Raw genomic sequence first — 25,220 nt, forward strand, 5'->3', positions numbered from 1 at the left:
AAAACTACCTTTTTGGATTACCATTTCAGACATGAGCCTGAAGTCCATTAACAGTAGTTAACACTGAACTTGGTGCAGTGCTTTAAAAAGTGGGTGTGGCATAAATATCTATATTTCTGCCTGTGAACAGACTTAGTCTGTGTGTTTGTGTGTTGATAAGAATGATGAGAATGTTAAATGGTGCAAGACAAATTGTATTAGTATTGATTCGTGTTATAGGGAGCACATTTTTGCCTGCCTAGTGTTTGCATAATGTGAGAAGCAGATGTCTTCTCAGTTACAATACTGTGAATGAAATATGTTGAAAATGTCCATCAGAAGAGCAGTGTTCAGACTTTGAGTCATAAATGCTTTATTCTGTTATCTCCAAAGCATGGTTGTGAGGAGCTCAGATAACTGTGTGAAATGGGGGACTCTGAATACTCTGCTTCATTCCTCACTGGTGGCAGATCCCAGAGCTCATGTTCTTGACTACTCAGAGATATTAATTCACTTACCAGCCCATCTTAGTGGCAGGGAAAGCTGTTGACACTGCTTTCAGACTGAAAATGGCTTTCCACTTCAGTGAGGCTTTATCCTACTATAACTAGCATTCAGGTGGTGCCACTGGATCAAGTGTGTGGAAGCTGCTGAGCAGCTCTGTGGGCTGTGCATGCTGTCCTCATTCCTGGTCTGGTAGCCAGTTACACACATGGCTGATGTCTCTTCTGTTTCTTTTCTTTCTTCCTTCTAGCTGCAGTATTGAAATATGAGAACAATGTTATGAATATCAGGCAGTTCAACTGCTCCCCTCATCCATACTGGCTTCCAAACTTCATGGATGTGTTTACCTGGTCCTTGCCGTTTGTTGGTGAGAAGGGTACGTATGTAAATCAGTTCTGTTCTAAAGACTGCAGAATGGTTTCTTGGTCACTGTGCATGTAGCCTCATTTATTTTAAAGGACAAGAATAATTTGAAGATGGGTGTCTTGTTTTTGAAGACAAAGTTGTAGAAATGGGGCTCAGAGGGGCAAGCAATTACCAGTGGTTAATCACACTTCTCATATTTTTTTATAATTTCCACTCTTTCTAGGTGATGATACCTTTATCTTTCTGCTGCAGAAATAGATTTTATGGCATTGCAGGCCAGAGGTGCATTCGCTAAACAAAATTCTGATTTGTTTTTCTGTTATAAGCTTTTGAACATCCCCTTGGATATCACTTAATGCTGAATGGATGTCTCAACAGACTTCTCTACATGGGGTTGCATCTTTACTCACATTACCTTTATGGGTGGGTTGCTTTTTCATCAGCAAACACAGAGCTGGTGATATTAAGAGCCAGTGTGACTAACTGTTCCTGGATAGAGTAGAGGGATGCCAGTAGGAAGCAAAACTTGCTCCTCAGCCCCTTCTCTGCACAGGACATGTGGTGCCTCATCGCTGGCAAGAAGAGTCTAAAGATCACAAATGATATTTTATTGAAACCTAATGCTCTTGATGTTGCCTAAATGCAGCTTCATGCTGTGAATGGCAAGTACACAAAAGGCATGAGAACACTTTGGTCTAGCATATTAAATTAATACAAAATACAAACTGCCTAAACCCCAAGTCATTTATTCAGTGCCTGAGATGAGGCTTGCTTTGATCCATCCATTATAGAGTATTGCTGCAACAAAAAATTACTGCCAGAAAACTCTAATAAACTCTTAAAAGCTGCTTGGAATAACAGTTCTCTCTTAATAGGCAACTGGAAATACAGCCAGCTGTGTCTCATACCTGCAGTCATGACCAGCTTTGTTTTGAGCTACTGTTTTGTTTGAGGAAAGCTGCTGGTGAGACACCTGAGGTCTCTGTGGACAAAGCAGATAGACCATAAAACAGGGATTACCAAAGAATAGGCAGCTGCTTGCACTAATGGAGACATGACATAATTGTCACTAAAGCGTGTGCGGACTCTTGTGAAGCAGATAAAACGTGTTCATTTTCTTTGGCTGTAAACTCAGCCAGGCTGTTTTTAGGTTGGGCATGTTCTCCACACACATTGCAGTCCTGGAAGGTCACTTCTCAGAGGCTTCCCATCAGCAACCTGCTCAGGTGGGGCTGCAGGATGCATGGCCAGAATGGTTGAGGTTCTGACACCATGGTGTTCCTCGTTCTTCTTACATCTTGGGGGTGGTTTTTCCTCCTTCATTTCTTCCAGTGGTCACATTCACCAATTTCTTGGAAATTTTAGAGCCCAAAGAAGTGAAATAGGTATTTTCCTTTCTATGCAAAGCAATACTCAAAGGATGTAAGTTGGTGTTCCACACAACTTGTTATTTATTCCCTTTCTTTTAATATAGATTTTTTCCCTCAAAGGCCAACCAAGGTAGGAAGCTGTTAGCTTCACTGGTTGTTGTTAACGTGGAAAGTCTTTCCACTAATACTGTCAGAGGAAAATATTAAATCCTTCACTAAAGTAGGAAAAAATCTAGCTTTTTCCCACCCTTCTAATTTTCCAAGCCTTCATAGTGGTTACAGAAGAGGATTTTAATTTTTAATTTTTTTTTAATTTTTAATTTTAACTACTTGACTAAAAAAATTAAAGTTTCAACCTGTGTAGCCAGTACAAGGGTAGACAAGCCTGGTAACACATTTAATGTTGCTTACTACATGTAGCTGTAGTAAAGTTTTTCTTAATCTGCTAATTGCTTCACATTTTATGTCATAACTTTGGCCTTTTTGTTCTCTGAGTTGCATTTTCTTGGTTTTGGTTTTAGCTGGGGTTGTTTTTTTCCACTGTTCTTAGTTTGTATGCTCTCTGGTTAGTGTCTCACAGTTGTCTCTCTGGAAAGAAATGACACCAAGGTAGGGACAGACTGTGGCTGACCCTTTCATGCCCAAGTTTCAAAGTAAACAAGCTGAATATGGCCTAAGTTCTCCAATAGTGATGTATCTGTTGAATACAGAATAGTTCCACCTCTAAGGAATGTACACTGTCTGGTCTATTTGTATTTGTCCCTTGAATTCAAGGGGACATCTTACAAAGGTTAATGTTTTGTTGAACTTGAAGTGGTGTCCAAAACCTGGATAAATAAAGAAATACTCTATGATCCCTCTTGTACCTTTTTCCAATGGAATGTTGTTCCCATTTGCTGGGCAGGGAAATCAAATCCTATTGCAGTTTAGGAGCAACAGGAGAGGGGTCATTTTGTTATCCAAGTTGAGTGAAAAGCAAAAAATGTGTTGAGGGGGAGAAAACAAATGTTACCTCACTGACAGTTGCAAAAAGAGAGCTCATTAGCAGATTTTTTTAAGTCTATTTGTTGTGTTCATTGTATTTGGAAAAATATTTGTGGAAACTTGTGCTTTTTATAAGCTACACAGGACGCTTTCAGCTTCTAATATTACGGATCCTGTTGTTTAAAAAGTGGGTGCTGTTTTTGTGCTGAATTTTTATTCACACTACTACAGCTGGAGTTGGCTGACAGACCAGGGAAGCTTAATATCAACATTTTGCACTTGTTTTCCATTTTAGTGACAGAGATGCTGGTAAACGTGCTGAACATCTGCTCAGATGATGAACTGGGAACAGAGGAAGATGGATTTGATGGTAAGAGCCTCTACCCTTGGTTGAGATTGTTTGCCTTGGAATTGCTTTAAAAGTTTATTTACTAACCATGAAATAATTTTCTGAGTCCCAGTTGAGTTCTGTGCCACTGAAAGCAACTGTTGTGCTGGACTCCAATGGATTTGCTTCCATTACGCTTCAGAAAGAATTAATGGCTCTGCCCTGACCTAAACCATTTCTTTATCCGTTCTTCTGGTTAAAAAACTTGCATTTCCCTCCACGAAATCTGGGTTATGTTGTCATGAAGGAGGCAGATGATTTCATGCAAAAGATCACAGGTATTCTCATAGTGAGTTTCATTATGTCAATGAAATATGCTTCCTGCAGAGCTCCTTCCCAAAATGTTGATAGTGTGACTTTGGAAGACTTTTACTTGAGGTATTTCTTCAGTCACTTCTTTTGATGCACTTGAGTGTCTAAAAGGCTTTCAAGAGCAATAGAATCTTTAAAAATAAGCATGTAAACACAGATAGAAAATGTTTTAACCTGACATTTCTTCCAAGACAGAAACGGTCACTTCTGTTATCCTTTGGGTTGACGTTTATATGATGATTAGTTGCCCTGTACCTGTTGGTTTGACTGTAAATTGTACTTGTATCCTAAAACTTGTAGATTCTTAAAAGTCAGTTTATTTTCTTAGACATAATTTTCTGTTAGGCTCTGCAAGAATAAATAGCAGCTGTCTAAAATGTCCCTTCTCAATTGAGAAAAGCTGAAAAAAATCCCATGTATCCCTGACATTCTTACTCTGAATGCTCTCAGTGTTTTAAAAAAATCTGTGAAAAGTAATCATAGATAATCTGTCTAAAAAAAATATATGAAAAGGACAGAAATACTAAGAAATAATTTTAAAAAGAAGAACCTGGAAAAATCTAACACTACTGAATATTCTCAGGATGTTTTAGGCAGAATGAATGAACTAGGCAAATGGAGAACTTTCAAGTAAGACAAATGTTTAATGAAGTTGTAATTAATAATTAAGATTCTCTTTCAAATCTAGGAAGCTAGGTCACAGATTTTGCAAAATGTTTCCTTTGTGATGGAGAAGACTGGTATAGATGATAGTACTTTGATTTTATTCTGAAAAACCAGATGGAATTCCCTGTTCTGCATCGGCCACAGAGTGTGGACGTGAACAATTATCTTGCAGGACTTGGGACAAAGACTGAATTATTGAAACTGGTAATCAGTGAAGAGAAGAAAACACCTGTTTGAATATTGTGCCCAATTTTTTTTCCTCATGAAATTTAAATAAGTCACTACTGTGTAATTAAAGTAGTGTGTGAAATTGTGTGGAGGCATACGATGAGTAAAAACTGTGTCAAGTTAAATACAGTAGCAACAAACCATGTGCTTAAAATCCTTGGCTCAACAAAGCTCTTAAGCACAGGCTGAAATTCCACTGATTGCAATGCCAAAGGAAAGACTTTAGGGGAAAGATTTCTAAATTAATTCAGCCTTGGCCTAATACTTCCTTTTAAAGTTGTACTGTAAGCTTCCATTGGGCATAGACAGGCCAATGCCTATGTACTCTTTTTCTAAAACTTTGGAGTGTCATCATTCCCATCCCCAAGTTACAGTTCAGGAACATGTTTTCAAAAGCAGAATCAGAAATAGGGAGGTGTTAGGGGTCTTGAGCAGCAGCCCTCTCCAGCTGAAGGAGGTCTCTGTATTTACTGTGTTTTTTCTGAGAGGCAAGTGAACCCCCATCCCACCTCCCTGGGAGTTTTGCCATGGCACTGCTCCACACCTGGAGTTTGCAGCATTGCAGGTGTCTGAGCAGGGAGACAGGCTGGAATGCTCTGGGCTTGCATGTGTGTGTACTGTGTAACAATATCTAACAGCAGTAAAGTTTCCTTCCAGCTGAGGAATAACTAAACCATTCCTATTGCTGTACCACTAATACAGTTACCTAAATCTGCTCTCAGGTTTTTTTGTATGAATGATTTCTCTGTGTAAAACATTATGGCAAGGAAGATACTAGAAATGTAGTTGTCTTTAGCATGTGTAGCTAAAAACCAGAGCTGGCATATGTTCATGTCTGCTTTCCCAGGTAATCAGTCCCCTTGGAACTGTAAAATGGGCTCTGTGGCAATGGTGCTGCAGCTTGCTGTGAGCTCTCACTTTTACCTACAGCCCAATGGACATGTTAGGCTCATGGGGATCATACACATGGAAGAGACTGAAGGATTCTGATATAGAAGTAAATTTGATGGTGATTTAAATTTAAATAGAAGCTGATATCTGTAATGATTTCTTAGTGGGTTCTGATTTCTTATCTGTACAGCAAACAAAAATTCTCTTTCAGTCGAGCTGTCGAGTTCCCTCTTCTTTTTTTTTTTTTTTTAAAGCCTTGCCTTTTGGGGAAGAGAAGTACAAGATGTGTTTCATTTGTGTTCTCAGTGAAACAGACCAGAATGATTACCAGTTTAATCAAAGCTGTTTCTGTAAGGACTGTCTGCTGACAGTCTTGTAGTGGCTCAATATTTCCACTGTTCTTCATCAGTAATTTCTGTCCAGCTTCCTTGGAGGACTAGTCCTGTTTACTGGCTGATTTCTTTTTAGCAGTATTCACCATAGTAGGAACCACCTGATATCTGCAACAGCAGATGCATTTTGTTTTATGGAATGATTCTTAAAAATCATTGCTATTTTTAGATCATCAATAGTTTTCAGGGCTCGCTGCTGATTTCCTTTCTCTCCTTGCAGTTTGAACATGCCCTGACCTGGGTTCCCACATGTAGTGAGAATGGTCCATCACTATGGTTTGCACTGATCATTCGTTACCTTCTTTTACGTTTTCTTGCCTTCTGTCTTCCCCTCTCATTCCTTCCTTCAAAACAAAGCCCCATCAGTATTGCCTGACTTCACTGCATGGTGTTCTTGTGAGCCCTTTTTTCATTTATTATTATTTTTAGTTCTGAGTCATGTATGTTGCATCTAGCCATAAGCAGGATGCTCAACAGCATGTGTTCCTTTTTTTTTTTTTTTCCCTGCCCCCTCACTGTTTTTTTCCCCCCCTCAAGGAAACACATCATGGGGATCTGATCAATTTGTTGTAGGCAGTTTCTGTATAAGCTTACTGTGAAAAAAGCCTAAGTATCGTAGTGCCCTTTATCCCATATGTCCCTGCTGGCCTGTATTGGCCTTTTGGTTTCACTCACTTTAAAAATGAGAGAACATGATAGGTCAAGTTTCCTTATCTCTGATAGTTTCCTCTTGCTGTACTTTCTCTTTCCTGTTTGCTGTGGTGGTTGCAATATAATCTGGTCCAGAAAAAAATGTCTTGGGCAAATGTTAGTTCATGTGCTGTATGTTTGTGCATCAAACATATCACTTAGCAACAGGAGCTGCAAATACCTCTACCTAGCAAGCACACAGTCAGAGTTCTGTTTTGTTTTAATTAGCAACATTTCTGGCCTCATGCATTTGATTGAATAAACTAAACTGCTAATTAAAAGGGTACAATAATGCAATAAACAATTTGACACAAATGCACTGCTTGCTTTGTATGCATCTTTACCATGATTTGGCATGAAGACACTCCTAAATTATCTATAATTTTTTTTTTGTATTGCCTTCAACAGTGTAGCTCTCAGCCTTCTCACAGAAAAGCCACTGTCAGAGCCATTAGCTACAGCATTTATTCCTTTGTTGGAAAACAGCTTCCCAACACAGTGCTGTAGTTCCAACCTATAGAGAATTCCCAAGTCAAAGGTCTCCTGCCAGTCATAACCTGGCTCTGCTGTAAACAGTAGTATATGACATTTGCCACATCTCACTGCAGTCAACTGTGCCTGGAGCCAGCTCAGCAGCAACTAACAGAGACTGAGAGAGCAAAAGCAAGGGTCTTGTCCTTAGGTCTGTTACTTACCAATATCTTGATACAGACCTTCATGGTACTGCCTGATGAGAGCGTCTTAGCTTGGCAATGAGTTGATTTTTAGCTGGGAGAGAAACTGAGGGGTTTTCCCAGTGGTTTGCATTTGTTCTCCTCCAAACCAGTAAGGCTGGGCTGCAGTGCATACTTAATTTCTGTGAGTTGGTGACAGAGTGGCATTTTAATGTAATCTTTGTATTTATTATTGACTCTGTGATTTGGTCAGATGTGGTTGTTTCCATGTCCAAAGCATTTTCCTGTGAGCCGCATCATCGGTGTGCTCTGCCTCTGGACCAACCTAGCAGCCTGCACTAGGTGCCCAGTGTCCCCAGACCATGGTGCAGTTGTGCCTGGGCACCAAGAGCTGCACTTGTCTTGCCCTCAAAGAGCTGATTTTAAAATGCAGTACCTTGCACAGTGGTGGCATTTGCATTTGCTGCTGAGAGCTGCTGGAGCAGTTGGACAAAGGCAGGCGTGCAGCGGGTGGCACAGATGCTCTTGGAGAGGCAGACGTGCCTGTGACAGTAAGCTTCTCTGTGAGAGAACTGGAGCAATCGGATTGACCCTTTTTAACGAAAGAGGCATCATCACACAGGCACAGCCCATATGGCCAGGGTGGGGCTGGTTTTGAGAAGTGATTAGCTTTATCAAAGCGGGAGAAAGTCTGTGTTGGAGAGGTGGTGACACTGCTGCTGGTCTCCTGCCTGCATGTTGATTTCCTGCAAAACCTACTAACAAGGCTTTAAGCTGAAAAGGTTTCTTTTTTTTTTTTTTCTTTTTCCCCTCTCATTTCAACCTGTTTCTTTCCTTTTGGATGTTCTCTGCTTAATTTGTTTCTTTTCTGTTTTTCAGACTTTACTTAAACATTACACTTCCGTTGATGTTGTCAAATGTTCTGTATTATTTTTTATTTTCATTCTACAAACATCACTGATCTTTTTCTTTTCCCCTCTTTGGAATTCACAAGAAGATCCCATTTATGCACAGAAGAAAGGTATTCAATAAGTTGGAAGGGTCAAGTTTTCTTAATTTTCCTAATGCTTAACTACATAATATATATGAGGATACCAGTGAGAGATTTGGGGTTGACTTTTTTACTCAGCACTGTTTTAAATCTGCTCAATCCTACGTCTCAGAGTATTGTCAGCATTTATACTCTTTTTTTCCTTCTTGTGCTTCTTAACCTGAACATTTAAATTACCTTTTATAATCCTTCATAGCTGGCTTGCAGATTCTGTGTTTTGATACCAATCCAAAATCCAATAGAACTTGTTAAATCACTGAAGTAAGATTCAAAGCTTTTATATTACCCCCTAAATAATTTTTACACTTCAACTTTAAATTTCTTTTTTTAGTTCCTTCATTCAAAAAGGGTTTGTTTAGATATTTGAATATCTTCAAGATATTTTCAAGCCTAAATGAGTATGCGGTTCTAAGAAAAGAAGGTAGAATCTTAAGAGAATATCAGGCAATGTTTGCAAGGGCTAAAATTAACCCTTTTACCTATAGCCAGTTCTCAGGTTTTGACCCATTTACTTTCACATCAGTCTGTGCTTAAGTATAGCTCAAGTAATTAATCAGGATTTGCAGTAATAGTGAATTTCAAAATATTAAACTAGACACACTTGGAATGTGAGTTTAAGGTTTATGTATAAACAGTTAAGAAATCCACATACTGTGAGGTTAGTGATATTCAGTCAAAACTAACAGAGCAATTAAACATTGTGAATATCGAGTACATTTGTTAATAAAGCCAGAGAGGATAAATAAAATTATTCGTAATGTTTACTAAGCATATGTCATTTTCACATATTTGTGACACATTAGGAAATTCAGTGGCGACCAAACTCTTTTTTAAGTATGTTTTTTTAGTAACCTTTATGTGTATCAATGAGATACAAAATACTCCCTTTGAGCCGGTTGTGTTTTATGATTAAGGAGGGGGTTTTTCTCTATTCTTAGTTTGTATTTAAATGTAGGACATTATATTTCACTTCAGTCATAAATTACAGTTCCAGTTTTCAGTTCTCAAATATCCTACAGTCTTAGTTGCTGTTCAATTTTTTGGATATCCTTATACGATACACCAGAACAGTGTGGACTTGTAATAAGCAAGTAGGGATTGTGCTGTGTAGGGGTAAGAAAGGAAGAAAAATCATGCTCAAGTGTTTTCAGAATAGGAAAGGCTGAAAACCATGTCTTGTCTGTCTTGAGAGTACAGTTCTGTGAGATCATAGTACTGAGGCAGGAAGGTACTACCTTCTGTTCCTGGAGAACCCAGCTGAATCAGTCCTGTTTTATTTAAACTTTTCATTAAGCTGTTTAAAGTATATTACATTAATTCAGTTACAGCTGAATTATAGCTGTTTCTCCCACTCTTTATTGTCTAGAATTAGACATTTATGCCCAAGTGTTCATATCTCTTTTTATCTTTATATGTTTTAATATTTGCTCTATATTTTTATCTTTATGTGTGGGAGATTTGAAAGCCATCATTCTGAGTATCTTTTAAGGAGAAAGCTAACTTTATTCCACCCAAAACCAGGACAATATCCTGATATATCATAGCAGGTCCCACATTTTCCAGTACACCATCACCTTTCGTGTTTTTGGCAGATAAACACACAGATATCATTCCTCTTAGTCTGTGGGCTATCCCTTTAAAAAGTCCATTGAGGTCATGAATTCCGTGACATTGAGCTCCTGTCACACAGTTTTTCAGGGCAGGAAAGATGATGTGTGGTGTTGGGAGGTGTTGGATTGTTGCACACTGAAGCCAGTTCTGATTCCGCCGCTACTTGTCTGGTTTCATCCAAGCATATTCTTCACTAATGTTGTCCTCCTCATTTTTACCCCTTTCTGCTGATATAGCTTCCCTGATGGGCTCTACAAAATAGATCAATTTGTTAGAATTTGAAAACAGAAATTTTCATTTTTGCCCTTGAATTCTGGAGTAACAGAGAAGGAAGCATTGCACTGATGTGTAGTGGTGTCTGAACAGGCAGGAGTTGTCAGGCAGCATCCACACAAGTCAAGGTTGGCTGTCCTTCAGAAACCTTTAGGAGAAATCTTCATGATGTAGATGTATGTGGTTCTGATTGTGATAATTAATGAAACTGGCTTTCTGAGTGTAACAGAACATTTTCTTGGGGATGTGGGGGATCCTTTGTAATAAGTCCTGTTTGCTTTTTTCCATTCAGGTGGTTCCTCTTGCATGTACAGATTTTGATGATACACAAGTAACAAGTACACCTGAAACTCAGCCAAACTGTAGTCTGTTGCACTATACCTTTTTTAAAAGGCAGAGTATTGCATGAGTGTACAAATTTCAAAGCAATTGTAATTTTGAGCAGTCCATAGAAGTGATTAGAATGAATTTGCTCTGTAGAACTCTCTTTGCCACTGCCAGCAAACACAACCCCTGCCATCTCATGCTCGTTTCTAGTTCTCTGCCCTTAGGCTTTATTATCTTTAAATAATTTTTAACTAGGAATGAGAAAAAGTGTTTTCAGTTTCGATTGCAAATGTGGCTTAGTTTGGCAAACTGTAGCATTAATATGATGTTTCTTGTATTTAGTATTGAAAGTATTTAGTGATAAATTATTTACAAATCCCTATAACGGTTTTTAATGTCTTTTCCATAGGTGCAACAGCTGCTGCTCGAAAGGAGGTTATAAGGAACAAGATACGAGCAATAGGAAAAATGGCTAGAGTTTTCTCAGTGTTGAGGTAAGGCTTTATGCTGGGTTAGTTTTTTTTAGTGTTGAATGATATCTTTCAGTGGTTACTTAGAGCACTCAACAGTTAATCAAACAGCAAATATGCTATTTTAGTATACCACCCAACTGAGTTCTACTGCAGCCTTTTAGAGATTGTTTTATTTATACAATGGTGCTATTTATTTTGGCTCTGAATAGTCTTCTTCAGGGCTTTTGCTGAATATGAAACAAACAAAAGACATCAGCAAAAAAGATCCAATTACCATTTTTAAAAACTTTTACTGACCAGGTGTACTAATTAACTTCTAGCCCCTGTGAGGCAAATGTTAAATGTGGGGAAAGGGTATGTTATACATCACCTCTCATTAAAAAGAAGTCAGCTGTCACACTTTGTCACCCACAGATGTTGCTACAGCCACGAGTAATGATGACTAAAGATGAAAGCATTAGGGTCATTTACCTAGAAATCCAGGAAATGGTTGTGCAGGCAACAGCGACTTGCTCCTTTAGGCTGCACTCCCCCAAACACATGAACATGAGTAACTAATTGCTACCCAATGTTTAGAGCTCTCCATTTGATGTCTCTGAGCAGAAGAGAAAACATGCTGTACTGTGCTGAAGTCTAAATATAGAAAATACAGTTCTCCCTCCCTTTCAGCGAGTGATTTTTTCCTCAGGAAGCTGTGTGTTGGTCTGCTGGAGTCAGTTGATGGGGTTATGCTTAGTAAAAAAATCATGGAAGTTCTAAAACATTTACTGTTATGATTTCATGATTGATGTAAGAAGAATAAATAAAATAGTTACTTGAAGAATCCACTATTTAATTTCAGTGGAAACGTCCGACTTGCTTGCTTTGGATGCAGCATGCCAGCAGTGGGCAGGTTCTCTGCAGGGCTTTGCATGGGCACAGCAGTTCACCCACGCCTTGCAGATTGCAGCAGCATAGCTTTAAATAGCAAACTGAGATGGAGGGCCTTGTACCTGGGGATCCCAGAGTATTACAACTGACTTACTGATGATGCATGAGCTACTTCAAAGTGGTGCCCATAATAAAAAGAAAACAGGTTGGCATCATGCCTTTTCCTTAAACAAGATGGGGGAGCAATCAAATGTTTCCACCTGCTTCTCTGTACCAAGTCTGGCAGAGAGCCTGGAGGTGGCTGCTACCACCTTCATAAAACAGCACAACTATTTTCCTCTAATGATAGTTGAGCAAATAAAGTTTGGGAAACTTGGCTTTCTCCCATAACCTTGAACCACAGCTTCTGGATTGCCTGTATTCTGTTGTGAACCACCTTTTAAAATATAGGATTAGTTCACAAGAGTTGTGAACTTTAATAAGCAGAAGGATCTGAAGTTGCATGATCAGCTGATATATTTGAAGTTGTACAACTTACAGATGATTGACATCAGCCATGTGTCAGACTTCTTCAAAGGGATCTGTAGGGCAGAAGCTTTTCAATGGTTTCAAGGATGGAAGAGGGATACAGAATAATTCCTGCCTATGCTCTCTCTACAATGATACACTTAAGTCCCACACCTTAAGTCTACCCCAGCCAAAACCACCACAGCCTTTTACCGCTCTTGATTATTGATGGCCTTGAAAGCTTTGCAGGAAAGAATGAAGATGAAGAGTGATTTGTTCTCCCTTAGCTTTAACCAGCAAATACAGCACATCCTCACTGTGATCCAAGGCATAGTCAGCAAATAAACAGGACCTGCAATGCATGGTTTTGGTGACAAGTCTTCCAGGGGGATGAGTGACATTTCATCCCAGCCACCACTGGGATACCTGTTATCTTTGTTTCTGAGAAAGGCTGATTCCCCTCAGCTAGGTGGCAGGCTGCTGGGCAGTAAAAATTTCACAAGGTAATCTTGCAAATACTATTCCTGTAGAAAAGCCTGGGATATTTTTTCTGTCTTGTCAGCATAATCCATGTAAGACACAAGTGTCAGGTAATTGTGTGTAACCCTAGGAAGAAATCAGCAGCGCCACCATCTATCATCTGTCTATATACCAACCTGCTCTGGAAATCTTTGAAGTTCCTGTTTGAGTCATTGTGTTTTATGAAATTTATTTCACTATTTCTTGAAATCTTTCTGAAAGATTAGCACCTAATCTGACCATCTGCAAAGAATTTAGTCATCTCTTCTTTGGGCTGGAGTGGTCCCTTTCCTCAAGGATGTAACTTGAATGTAAAGCTGAAATAATTTCAGCCATTTTAGTGTAAAAAATTAGGTATAAAAATAGTGTTGTATTGAGTTTCAAATGTTATAAATGAGCTTTGATGAAAATAGGTATTGTAGAAGGATTGGCTTTAGCTAAATGGAAGACTTCATGATTCCTTGTCATTGACTCTCTCCAACTTTGTTTCTCAACTCTGACTTTTCTTTTGGTGTATTTAGACTGGAGAGAGGTAAATAAAGTACTTAATCAGTCTATTATCCTTTTTTTAAAAATAAAAATAAATGACATCAAATAGAAATGAAGGAATACTGAAGGCTAAAACATCATGATATTTGTGACACACATCTTTCTTGTACACATTCAGTTTAAAGATAATAAAAATACAGTAAATAAACTTAACCCATGAGGGTAAAGCTAAAAGTGCCATTGAGGTTTAATTAAAAAAAAATATATATAGGTAACTGTACTGAATAATTGAGAGAAAGCAAAAGCTTTGCTGTGTAACTGTTGATGATAAAAATACTCTGTTAATTCTGAAAATATTTTGCTCTTGCATTAGTTTTAATTGCTTGGGAAACTTGCAAACAAAATGGTCACAATTTGATTTTGACTATTACATAATGAAAAGTGAGTGCAAGCAGAATTATTTTCAAACTAAAAATAGAACTGGAAGAGTATATGTAGTAGGTAAACAAGAGTTGTTTCATATACGTGAATCATTCAGGGCATGTAGGTCCAAAGAAAATTGTAAGTAGTAGAATTGCTGAGAGACAGTTTTTATAGACAAAACCACATTATCCTCAAGTGAATGTGGAACTAAATTCTGTCTTTGTATTTGCTTCCTCCAGCTTAATGTCATTATATACTTCAAAGTAAAGCACTTCAAAATAGGTTTCTCTTAAGGAATTGGGGTCAGTTTTGCTGCTGAGAAAGTATGTCATCATAGGCAGCATCACAGTCCTTGTAGAAAGCTGTACTTAAAGGCTTCTCTGGATAGAGCTGTTGTATTCCTCTAGCCATATATTTAAAAACTCTATGTATTTGGAGACCAGCAAAGCATATTTCAGTTTCATAAAATAATTTTGTTTAATCCATATTATTTTTAGCATACAAAAGTATTAAGGACATTACTAGCAAGGATGGAAGTGCTTATTAATTTTAATGAGCTTTTAGCTGCCTTTCTTTAAGTGGCTGGTGGTCATCAATAAATAATGCACCTGCCTGCTAGTGCAGACAAGAGCAAACTAACAGTTTAAGTTGCTTTTGGACCACACAGTGTAAAATGCCTAAATGCATTGTTAGCAATAGCTGGTCCTTCTGGTCCTTCTCCTGTCATATTTGAGTTGACAGATGTATTGTTCCATAGGCACGGGTTATAGTGTTAACTGCAGTAGGAGTTGCATATGGTGTGATGCAAAGGTTTAACAAATGTACACAGCAGTGAAGGGGACTTCACTGGTGCTGATGTCATCACCAAATCCAGTCTATCTTGGCAAGGAGATTGATGATGACAAAATCATTGCAGGGCATGTGTAGCTTAAGATGTCTAAAACATATCTCGTGTTTTTAGCAAAGACATTTACTTACTTTTGGTGGGTTTATTTTTCATTTCTTCTTTAACCTTTGCAGAGAAGAGAGTGAGAGTGTGCTGACGCTGAAAGGTTTGACTCCGACAGGAATGCTGCCCAGTGGTGTGCTCTCCGGAGGAAAACAAACACTGCAAAGCGGTAAGCCTGTTTGCCCTTGTGTCTTGTCCTGTGTACAAAAAAACAATTGGTTTTCAACTGCAGAACCTAAGAAAAGTAACCACAGCTGTCTCAGGAAAAAAAAACATAAAGGGTAGAATAAAACCAGGCAGTTTGTTGTGCTGGAGCATTTGTGAGCAGTTTATGGGAGGCCACATCTCAAGACTTACTACTTAGCATCAATTTTTAGAGAAAAGGGGGGAGGCCCTGAAAATCAACAGTTCAGAATGATAGCTCAGGATTGTATGTTAAGTGCACTCTTTCCACAATTCAGAGCATCTTTTGGGTTTTTTTTTTTAAAGAGCAGCTCTTGATACGTGGAGTACTGAAGGTTCGACTTAGCTAATGACACTCAAACTCTTATTTTATCTGATTTGTTCTTCCTCATAGAGAGCCACCAGTGGAAAATAGGTCTAGAATTAGATTTTCTCTCCTAGAAATTCTAGGCGACAACACGAGAACAATTCCACTCTGATTTAAGTGAAGGGAGGCTCTTACAAACACAGTGTTTGCCTTGTACACAAACACAATACAGATTGTCAGTTTTATACCAAGTGCTTCTTGTTACAGGAAATTGGTAAGTCTGTGGTAGGACTGCCTTTGTTTCCTTATGGAATAAGGAGTGCAAAGTGTTTAATTTATTACTGGAAGCTCTCCTTTTTTTCCCTGTGTGTATTGCTGTAGAGTGTATTGCAGGCACACATAAAGGTCTCTCAATTATAGAGGTTCTATTGGCAGTAGATGTAAGAAATAGAAATGCTTTATAACCTTGACACAGTCTCAGCCTCTTGTTTTCCTGTTTCCTTCCTGGAGCATTCTTTCTCTGTATTTTTCCCTTTACTGTCTCTTTAATCTAGAAGATTCAGGTATACGGTGGTAAACCTCCTTTTCCACTTTTTTCCCTTCTCTTGTTTCTTGTTGATGACTTGTGTGTGATGGACATAGTAACGTTCTGCTTTGAAATGCTGCAATATGATTTCACAGGAGGCCTTTCTTAATGGATTTGTGGTCTTCACCTAGGTTTTTCTCCACATAGTTGCTTTACATTTGTCAGAAAATTTGGTCCAAGGAAACTGCTATTGTTGCCCTGGCAAAATGTTAGGAATTGAAATAAATTTGAGAAAATTGCCAAATGTTCTTGTTACAAAAGCTAAAAGAAAATCTCCTCATACTGCAGTATTCTGGCTCAGTAAAACATTACTATATACAAGCTTCTGCATTAGTTAACACACAGTACCCCATTCACCAAATACTCTGAAGTTCATATAGTTTCTGTTAAGCACACATATTGCCATATGTATTAACAGAAAATATGAGTAGTATGTTCTGTTGTGGAAGTATACATTTTAGTCTTCATTTTTTCTAATGTGTCAGTGCTGGTTTGGATCTTGTTATTCATTTTAATTTTTCATCCTAGTTATCATGATTCCTCTTTTTTTAAGTTTGCGTTGGTTTTGTTCCTTGTTTTTTAGCCATCTCTCTTGCTCTGCTGCTTGAGAGGCATAGGCTTACCTTGGTGCATGAGGGTTAAATCCTCTCACTTCCCCATGCAGCAAGATAATAGTTTAGATATTTTAGAATATATCTTAATCCATATTTGACATCCTAACTTAAAAAAAAATACACGTTTGGGTTTTACGTAGGGGAAAACAAGACAAAAAAGAAGACATGACTTCCTAAAAACTTGATTTCTTGAACTATTCTCTAAACCAGAGAAATTCTTGAAAATCAAAATTTCTTTTAAAATATTTGAGATATTGGATTGCATTTAATGATTTGCATCAGCTTCTAAATCTCTGACTGTAAAAAAAAATGCATACCAAAGCTGATGGGTAAAACTCAAATGAAAGTATATGTTTAAGAACCATTAATGGTTTCATAATAGCGATAACATGGTATTCATAACATCGCAGCAATCTCCCAGTTACAAGCTCTGCTCTCTCTGACCAGGCTTTGCAACTTTGGAGGTCCAACAGTCAATCTTACATCTGCATCCATTGATTTAAATAAAATATTAGCAAAATGTTTTTCAGGGACTGTGTTGACAAAAATAAAGTTTACAGATGGAGCAGACTGGGCAAGGTTACAGGCAAAGGCCAAGCTTTCTGAGGATCCCATGCTGTGGGGATGTTTCTTTTAGTCAGGAGAGGGAAAATAATTTTGTTAAGTTGTATATGGAATTCCTTTGTCTTGTACTGGCACCAGTACTTTTCAGGCTGATGTTGTAAGTTGTATGAATTTTGTGCAATGGCTTTATGCCATTTTTTGTTCTCTTTTGACAGGGCAAGTCAAACTGCTCTTACTGAGAGCTGGGACAATTATATAATGACCTTTTCAGGTCAGATGTGCAATATGGAAGACATTTACATTTTGTAGTTCTTTTGAGTCAAAAGAAAACTTCTTAAATATGTCTTTAAAAACTTTTAGTTTGTGAAACTTCTGCTTTAAAACAAACTCTAGCTTAATTTAATCTGCAAATTATTGTTTTTGTCTAAACATTTCTCTGTGTGTCTGTTTTGCCAAAATCCAGCACTTACAGTAACATTAGTGTTGTAGCTCCTTTGCTATTCACTGACTTGTTCTTAGAGTTGAATCCTCTGCTCATTTTTTCTCATTCGTTTTGCTACCCCTTTCTTCTCTTCAGCTACTGTTGAGGCTATTGAGGCTGATGAAGGTAAATTGGCCAGTCCCCTTTCTGTTGGTGCCACAACAGATAAGGGCTCTGCTGGGTGTATTCATTTTGCTGTAGCTTGTACAGATTGTGTGGGTGTTGGGCTAACAATCGTGGCTCGATATTAACCAAAATGTAATTGCTTTAAAGGGGAAAGTGTTCTTTTGGTTTTTCTTTCTGTTGCTGCTGTTGAGGTTTTTCTCTTTCTGTAAGTTACAAACACGTTGGAATTGCTGTATGTTGAATTAAGCACTGAGTAATGCCACAGGAGGAGATCAGGGAACTCAGATTTCACGGGACATAACTTGGCAGCAGCTCATAAATGCTTTGTGACACATAGCTCAAAAGCTGTGCACTGGAGGCTGGCTCAAACTATCCTCAGCAATTTCTGGTCAAAGAAAACACATAGCTTTTTATATATTCTCTCTTTTTGTTGTTGTTTCTTTTCCACTTTTTCTTTATTTATGCTTCAGTTTGTTTCCTTTCTTTTAGATCACTAATGAAAAAATTTTATTGGTCTTTTGTTATAGTACAGCATGTTTCTGTTTCCCTTTAAAAGTAAAACAACACAAGACATTTGTCTGCAAGATGTCTGCTTCTTTTGGTAGTGGCAGTTTACACACTGGATATTTACGTTAGAGCAACCATTAACACGGGCACCATTTTAGCTGCATATAAAGTGACTGGCTGCCTTAGAAGATTTCTGAATGCTCAGTATTGAAAACTGGTGCTTTGTTGACAGACCTCTAATTTAACCCTTAACAATTTTGAACACTTCAAGTAAAAGCTAAGTAACCATGTATTGCAATGTAGATGTACAATATTTGTTCAGTATTACAAAGTTTTGGAAGAAGAATTTTCAGAATTCCCCTTTAAAACAAAATTCTTCAGTTGTATTTTGTTCTTGCCCCTCTCAAATTTTCTGTGGGTCTTTTTTTTTAACTAATTAAAAAAAAAAAATCTGGTGATTGTTGTCCTTCGGTAAGATGTGCCATTTCGGCCAGTTGAATTTGTTTTTGAATTTTTTAAAGCAGTGATTAAAATTACAGAACAAACATGTAAGAGAAAATACAACTGCTTTCTAAATAGCAGTGAGTAAGCTGCTATTTATGTTGGAATTATCTATTCCTATCAGCAATCTCTAATCTGCAGTGTGCATTCTTGTTGACAGTTTGGCTGTTTTCTGTGATTTTCTGTGACTATGTGTTGTGTTTTAGTAGACTCTCAATGTAACCTGCTAATATTCGTTGTCTGACCAGCAACTACAGCAGAGCACCTTCCTTAGTGTTACAGACAATAATGTGGCTACTGGAAATACAATCCCTTAATGTGCCCCCATGCCAGCAACATGCACCCCTCAAGTTCATTCTTGATTTGCCATCCTTGCTAGTTAGCCACTGTCACCATAGTTACAACTACTGCTCCACACAGGTGAAGCTTCTGATGGAGGAGAAGTTTCACCAGTTCTCCTTCAGGGCCCAGTAACACCAACTGGGCTGTGCTGCTGGCAAGCTCCAGGACATGGCAACTGCTTCAGCTTCAATGTAGCCATCCATTAAACTATTGCTCTAAGGGATTGGCATGGGTGCTTGTTAGACATCTTCATTTTGTGGTAGAAGGTAAATTAAAAAAAAAAAAAACAACCCAAAAGGCAAACCTTAAGAAAACTTACTGTACAACCTGTTCTGTTTTCACTGCTCTGTCCCTGCTCACTTGACTAATCACCATTATGTTGTTGTTTTTCTGAGTTGAAGTATAATACATGTTAAAAACCATGCACTTCACAAAGTTCCAATGAAACATTTGTGAAACTGGCTAAACAACTAAATCCTCAGGCAAACAGGATCTATCATTTTTCACAGGAAAGGTTGGCACAACCAGCATGAAAAAATGCCTTTTCTTGCTCCCCACTAAATACAAGGAGTGGTAGCTTGGTACCAGGGATGTTCTGGTATTGTATCCCCTGATGTATCAGGGGTTTTGGATGTGTTAGGCTTTTTTTTTAACAGAAGTTACCAGCTTGTCCAGAATCGGGACTCGACATAGGAAGGAGAGTATTTGGGGGTAAAGGAGAAGAGAAAAGGGGAGAAGGAATACTGAATTGGTTCCCTGAAACTCCCCTACGATTTTCTCCCTAGGGAGTTTGCAGTTTCCTGGTACTAAAGCACCATTTCTGCTCTGTGGCATATTATAATAAAGGCCTAGCAGAAATTCCAGTTCTGGAAGTGGAGTGCACTGATTTGGTACACATAAGAGAAAAAAGACAAAGAAGGCTGATCTACGGGGCTGAGACCTGCTGTTTGCCTACAGTGCTTTTTTTCTCTTTTGCTTTAAATCTAAAGATCTGCAACACTTCAATTAGAGAGAGAATAAAATAAAAATCGCAGTCTGTGAGTACATTCCTCAGCCTGTGGCTTCCTTCTGAGGTTGGTATGGCCTCACCAATGTTGCTGCTAAAGGGCAGATCATAAATCCTCAGTTGGAACTTTGGTCCTTTGTCAGTGCATTTCCTGAGCTAAACTGTATAGCTGTCCAAAATGACAATATCCCTGATCCGTGTTGCACAGTGCTCCTGCCATTTGACTCAAGCTGCTTTCCAGAAGTCCAGGGTTGTATCAGGGAGGATAATTGCCCCAGGCAATCAACAAGCAGCTCACCTGTGTTGAGAGCAGAAGGCAACTTGTTGTAGGGTCACCCCAGATCTTCCCTAGCTTTCATGTGTATCCCACAAAGTGGCCTCACCATGTCATCACCATCTGGAAGCAGCCAGCACTTTTTGCATGATCTTTGGCAGTCAGGTGGGAATTTTGCCTGATGAAGAGCACTAGGGCAAGGCACGGTGTCCGTAAGGCTGTAAGTGGTGACAGCAAGAGCCAACTCACCAGCTCACGGCTGTGCCCTCAGCATGGTTCCAAAGTGCAAACTGTAGTTTCATGTCAGCGTCTTGGTGTTCTAAGCAGAGCCCCAGTGGACGACAAAATACTGGAAGTTGATTGTGTTGAAAACAATAGTTGTGTTGGAAGGGACGGTGGTGGTGAGCCCCAGCTCTTTCTGAGCGTGGTAAGGAGGTGGTGGTGGTGTCAGATCTTCTCGTTGCTGCCTTCCCAAAGAAGGACTCCTGCACTTGTTGCTAAACTGGGGGAAAAACTGCTGAGAGTTTTACCTTGCTAATTTTATTTTTCAATAATCCTTTATTTAGCTATCAAAGGATTTTCACCCCAGCATAAGATCACTAGCTTCGAAGAGGCCAAAGGCTTAGATCGAATTAATGAGCGAATGCCTCCGCGCAGAGACGTGCCATCCGATGCCAACCTTAACTCCATCAACAAGGCAATCTCCACAGAGACTAATGGCACGGACAGCAACGGCAGTAATAGCAGCAATATCCAGTGACCACTGTCTGGGAGGGGGGGTGAGCTGCAGGGCGCGATGGGGTTGCTGCACGTCAGCACTGGGGTGTTCTTGCCTCTGATAATAGCTTGTTTGCTCTGGGGGCCAGGTGTTGGATTCAGTTTACAAAAATCATCAACAAAGAGATCGTCAACTTTAATTTGGTGGGAGGGCGGGTGGGGGAGACACACCTCCTTTGGATATGCCTTTAAATGCTTGTAGAAAAATGAAAGCTCGTGCTGGTATATATTGCAAAGTTAGGGGAATGAACATGTTTTCCTACTACATTGGGAACGTCTAGCTATGTTACTGAAAGGCCTTTTATTATGTTACTGGACATGAAAACTTTGTTTAATTTCTTACTAACTATTGTACGTTTACAGTTGCAACACTCAACATCTACAACATCGAAACATTTTTAACAAAATGTACAAACTAAATAAGGACTATTTATTGATAATGTTTTGCTACTCTTGTCAGACAATGGCTATGAAATAAATTAGGCACTCTTTAAAAATATAGAGAAAAAAAGAAAAAAAAAAAGTTGGAAATTTGTTTAAAATGCCAAAAAAAAGAGAGAGAGAGAGAGAGTGAGAGAGAGCGAGCGAGAGCGACAGTTTAATTTTGTACAGATTATGCTTACCTCAGGTTTCTTTAGTGTGCTTCAATGCCCTTCTTTAAATATAACACTTACCTTACTAATTTGGCGGCAATTATCTTTTTCTTTGTTAAAAAAAAGACTGGAATAATAACATTTATCTTTTTTTGCTGTTTATATTTAGGGGGGTTTGGTTTGGGAGGTTTTCTGGGGTTTTTTTGGTAAAACAAGTCTTGGTTGTGGCTTGCTAAATTTAAATATGAGTGGTGCATTTTTAAGTATAGTGAACAAGACACCATATTAAGTGCAGTGAAAAGCATCTATATTCTGTAAAAATCTGCCTATGCATGTTTTTTAAGAAAAAAATGGCTGTATAGGCCTGTATGGGACTGTAATGCGCTTAGTGGTCTGACTTATACTGGAAATGTATGTATACTGGCGTACTTTATATTCTCTAAAAAGAAAATGCTTAATGCCTTTGAAATTTTGTAATCAAAAAAAGCTTTGAAAAATCTAAGGGGGGAGAGTATTCTTAAAGTTTTTAACATAAGCTTGTCAGTGCACATATAGATGGGTAGCATGTTTAGCAAACCTTGTGAAATTTAAATAAGTTTGTAGTTACATGTGAAATTCTAAATGCATGATAACTGTTAATGTCATAATGGTTTAGTCATTTTGTTCTGTTTTGTCATGTGCCACAAAATGTGTAATTTTTTCACTTTTTTCCCTTTGTATATCAGTTACGGGTTTCAACTGGTTCATTCTAAAAAAGAAAAGGAAACAAAACAAACAGTCCATTGATATTTTTTAACAATTGTATAAGTGCCCAAGTAATTCACTACAGCCTACAGCCTTGCCTTTGTAATTTGACTTCGAAATGTTGGCAATCAAAGCATGCACTTGTAACAATGAAAGAAGCATTTTATATTACTACTCAATAAAAATGTGCATGAACTTAAGCATCCTGCCCTTTCTTGCTGTCTCAGTGGCAGAAGCGCAGCAGGCACCTCATGCGTGTGCTTCTTGTTGTCTTTTGCTGTGGACAGGAGAGGACCGCTGGTGTAAGAGATGAGTGACTTGTTTCAAGATTCAAGGTCAGTTCTTTACCAAGAAATAAACCCATGTGTTACCCAGCTACTGACTTCTGTCAGTTCTTCACTTCTGCAGACTTCCCACAAGGTCTGGTTCGAACGTTGGGTTTTCACTAAAATGAATGGGATGTAACCCACAAGTAGAGTGCACAAGTTAAAAAAAGCCCTCTGTGTTTTCCCCTTATCTGGAGTGGTTAAAAAGGTCAACAAGTATCATTTACAATGATTACAATTTTATTTCAAATGCCCTTTCTTTTAGTCAGAGAAGAACTGTCAAAGCTCTGCCTTATCATTTTCTCCCTAACTGTGCTCAGCATCATCCTTCCCAAGTCCATCATGCTGCGAAGAGCTGACAGATGATGCCAAATGGTGCAATGATGTGGGTATTGTCTTAGCCCTCCTTTCAGGTACCATTATTAAATATAGGCTCAGTGCCTGCTTTCTTACATGTTTTTCCCACTTTAGCTCTTGCTAATTTTGACAAGATACGACAGGTGGCAAAAATAAAGAGGTTTCATAATATCTGGGACTATTTCAGATGTAACTTTTCATTTCAGATTGTGTAGAGTGCAGCACAGATGCACAGAGTCTGTGTGCTCGTCTGCCAGGTGGAGCTGTTTGTCCCTCTGGTTCAGGGGCACGCTGTGTGCAGAAGGGGACAGTGACACTTTGCGTGACCACTTGGCTTTCCTGCTGAGCCCTGTGTGCTCCCTGAACGCTGCAGGTTACCTGAGGTAAGTCCTGCTCTGGAGACGCCCTGTGCTGCACAGCAGCGCTGCTGGGCAGCCCAGTCTGCTGTCTGCCTGCATTTCACTTAGGCCCTGGCAGTTCCACCAGCCAGTCTGATAGTACAGAAGGGGAGGTTCTGCTCAGCAGTGACTCTGCTTAGGCTCTCAGTCGGTAGATTTAACCCAACAGGTCCATGTTACCAATCACTTGGACTGGAAATGTCTCTTGTAGTTGCTGACGAGTTTATTAGATAAGCAGGTCAGCCCAGGATGAGTGCTCCACTAGGGAATGTACAAAGTGTCTGGTCACAAAGGAGATTTTGGAACTTTTTGCATCTCAAAAGAATGAAAAGCATCCGGAGCATGCAAAACAGCAACGTCCTGTGCATCCAGGTAGGATGGCCAGGCTCCTTCCTGAAGCAAGCCCTGCCATCCTACTGAGGGGCAGTTTCTGGATTGCTCCAAGGGATAGTCTAAGCTATACTCAAATGTTCCTGGAAGGACCAAAAACAATTTCCAAAGCTTGTCTCATTTCAGGGCATCCAATCTCTTCCAGCTTTCCTTCTTTTTTTCCTAATGCAGAAGAAACTGTGGATGAATTTGAAGAAAAACCCTGCTGCCACTGAAGGCTGAGTTTTGGATTCTGTGGCCTCATCCATGACATGTCATGCATGGGGCTGTGTCTCCCTGTACAGATATCTTCCTTATTCTTCCTGAATACCCCACCTTAATGCCAAAACCATCATTGGTGCCTACTTGAGAGATTTACTAGATTTACTGTATTTTTTAACCACCTGAATCTTGCTGTGTGAGATAGTGTTTGATATAGTGTCTTATATTTTCTGCACTATCATAATTCTGCTTTTCAACAGCTATTAAGCACAAAGTGCATGAGCTCTTAGTGTATATTTTTTTGCAGAAGACAGCATTTGAATTTTTTCTGGATTTTCCTCCAAAACTGCAGTAGATTTAACCCTACTTAAGCTTGTGCTACTGTTGCCTACTGTTGGGCACAGGTAGGAATTTTTCAGCATTTTCCTCTTCTGAAGCCTCTAGAGGCTCCTGACCTCTCTCCTCCCTAGCTTAAGTTTTTAGTGAAGTGGCATTCAGAGTGTAAAATAATGAAAATTTGGGGGCATTTTCTGGGTGCAAGCTGAATTTACAATTTTAGTCCTTAGAAATCAGTTTCCCTTCTTTTTTCAAGATACTGTTGCTCAGATTAGTCAGATTGATGAGTCTTCCCACTTCTTTGACTAAGAGAGGGATGTGAGAATCAGCTATTCCAAATGCTAAAAAACCACAAGCACCAAAACAACCATTTGAAAAATAGTTTTCAGTTTGCTTTCTTAGTTGTTTTTGGAATTATGTTTAATCCCCTTAAAAGTGGCCATTTTGGGCATGCAAAAGGATGAGACTTCTTGGTCTTCAATGATTTTGGAAAAAATATATCTACATTCACATTTTCATATGTAAATGTTCAGGCTTGTAGGCACTTTCCTGGCAGTAAAAAAAGATGAGCTGATGGAGCTAGAGATAGGGGTTGGGGTTTTGTGTGTTGCTGAGGTGATGTTGCAGTATCAGGCCTGCTGAACTTTATAAAATAAAAAGTTTTGTGAGGC

General features: G+C 38.9%; 1 protein-coding gene across 2 annotated transcripts in view; it reads left to right on the forward strand.

The window, feature by feature from the left end:
- PPP3CA (protein phosphatase 3 catalytic subunit alpha) overlaps window positions 1-22,741 on the forward strand; it is a 171,146-nt gene extending 148,405 nt beyond the window's left edge. Inside the window, exons 9-14 of one of the 2 annotated variants that reach the window (XM_036381734.2) lie at window positions 734-859; window positions 3,499-3,573; window positions 11,116-11,200; window positions 15,008-15,105; window positions 17,768-17,797; window positions 20,994-22,741. In XM_036381734.2, the coding sequence (XP_036237627.1) occupies window positions 734-859; window positions 3,499-3,573; window positions 11,116-11,200; window positions 15,008-15,105; window positions 17,768-17,797; window positions 20,994-21,187 (608 nt within the window). In that variant the 3' untranslated portion in view covers window positions 21,188-22,741. The remainder of the gene's footprint in view (window positions 1-733; window positions 860-3,498; window positions 3,574-11,115; window positions 11,201-15,007; window positions 15,106-17,767; window positions 17,798-20,993) is intronic. The other variant, XM_036381735.2, reaches the window with a different exon arrangement.
- Window positions 22,742-25,220: the final 2,479 nt, after the last annotated feature.

The sequence above is a fragment of the Molothrus ater genome, chromosome 4 (assembly GCF_012460135.2).
Source record: "Molothrus ater isolate BHLD 08-10-18 breed brown headed cowbird chromosome 4, BPBGC_Mater_1.1, whole genome shotgun sequence".
In the NCBI taxonomy this organism is placed as follows: Eukaryota; Metazoa; Chordata; class Aves; order Passeriformes; family Icteridae; genus Molothrus; species Molothrus ater.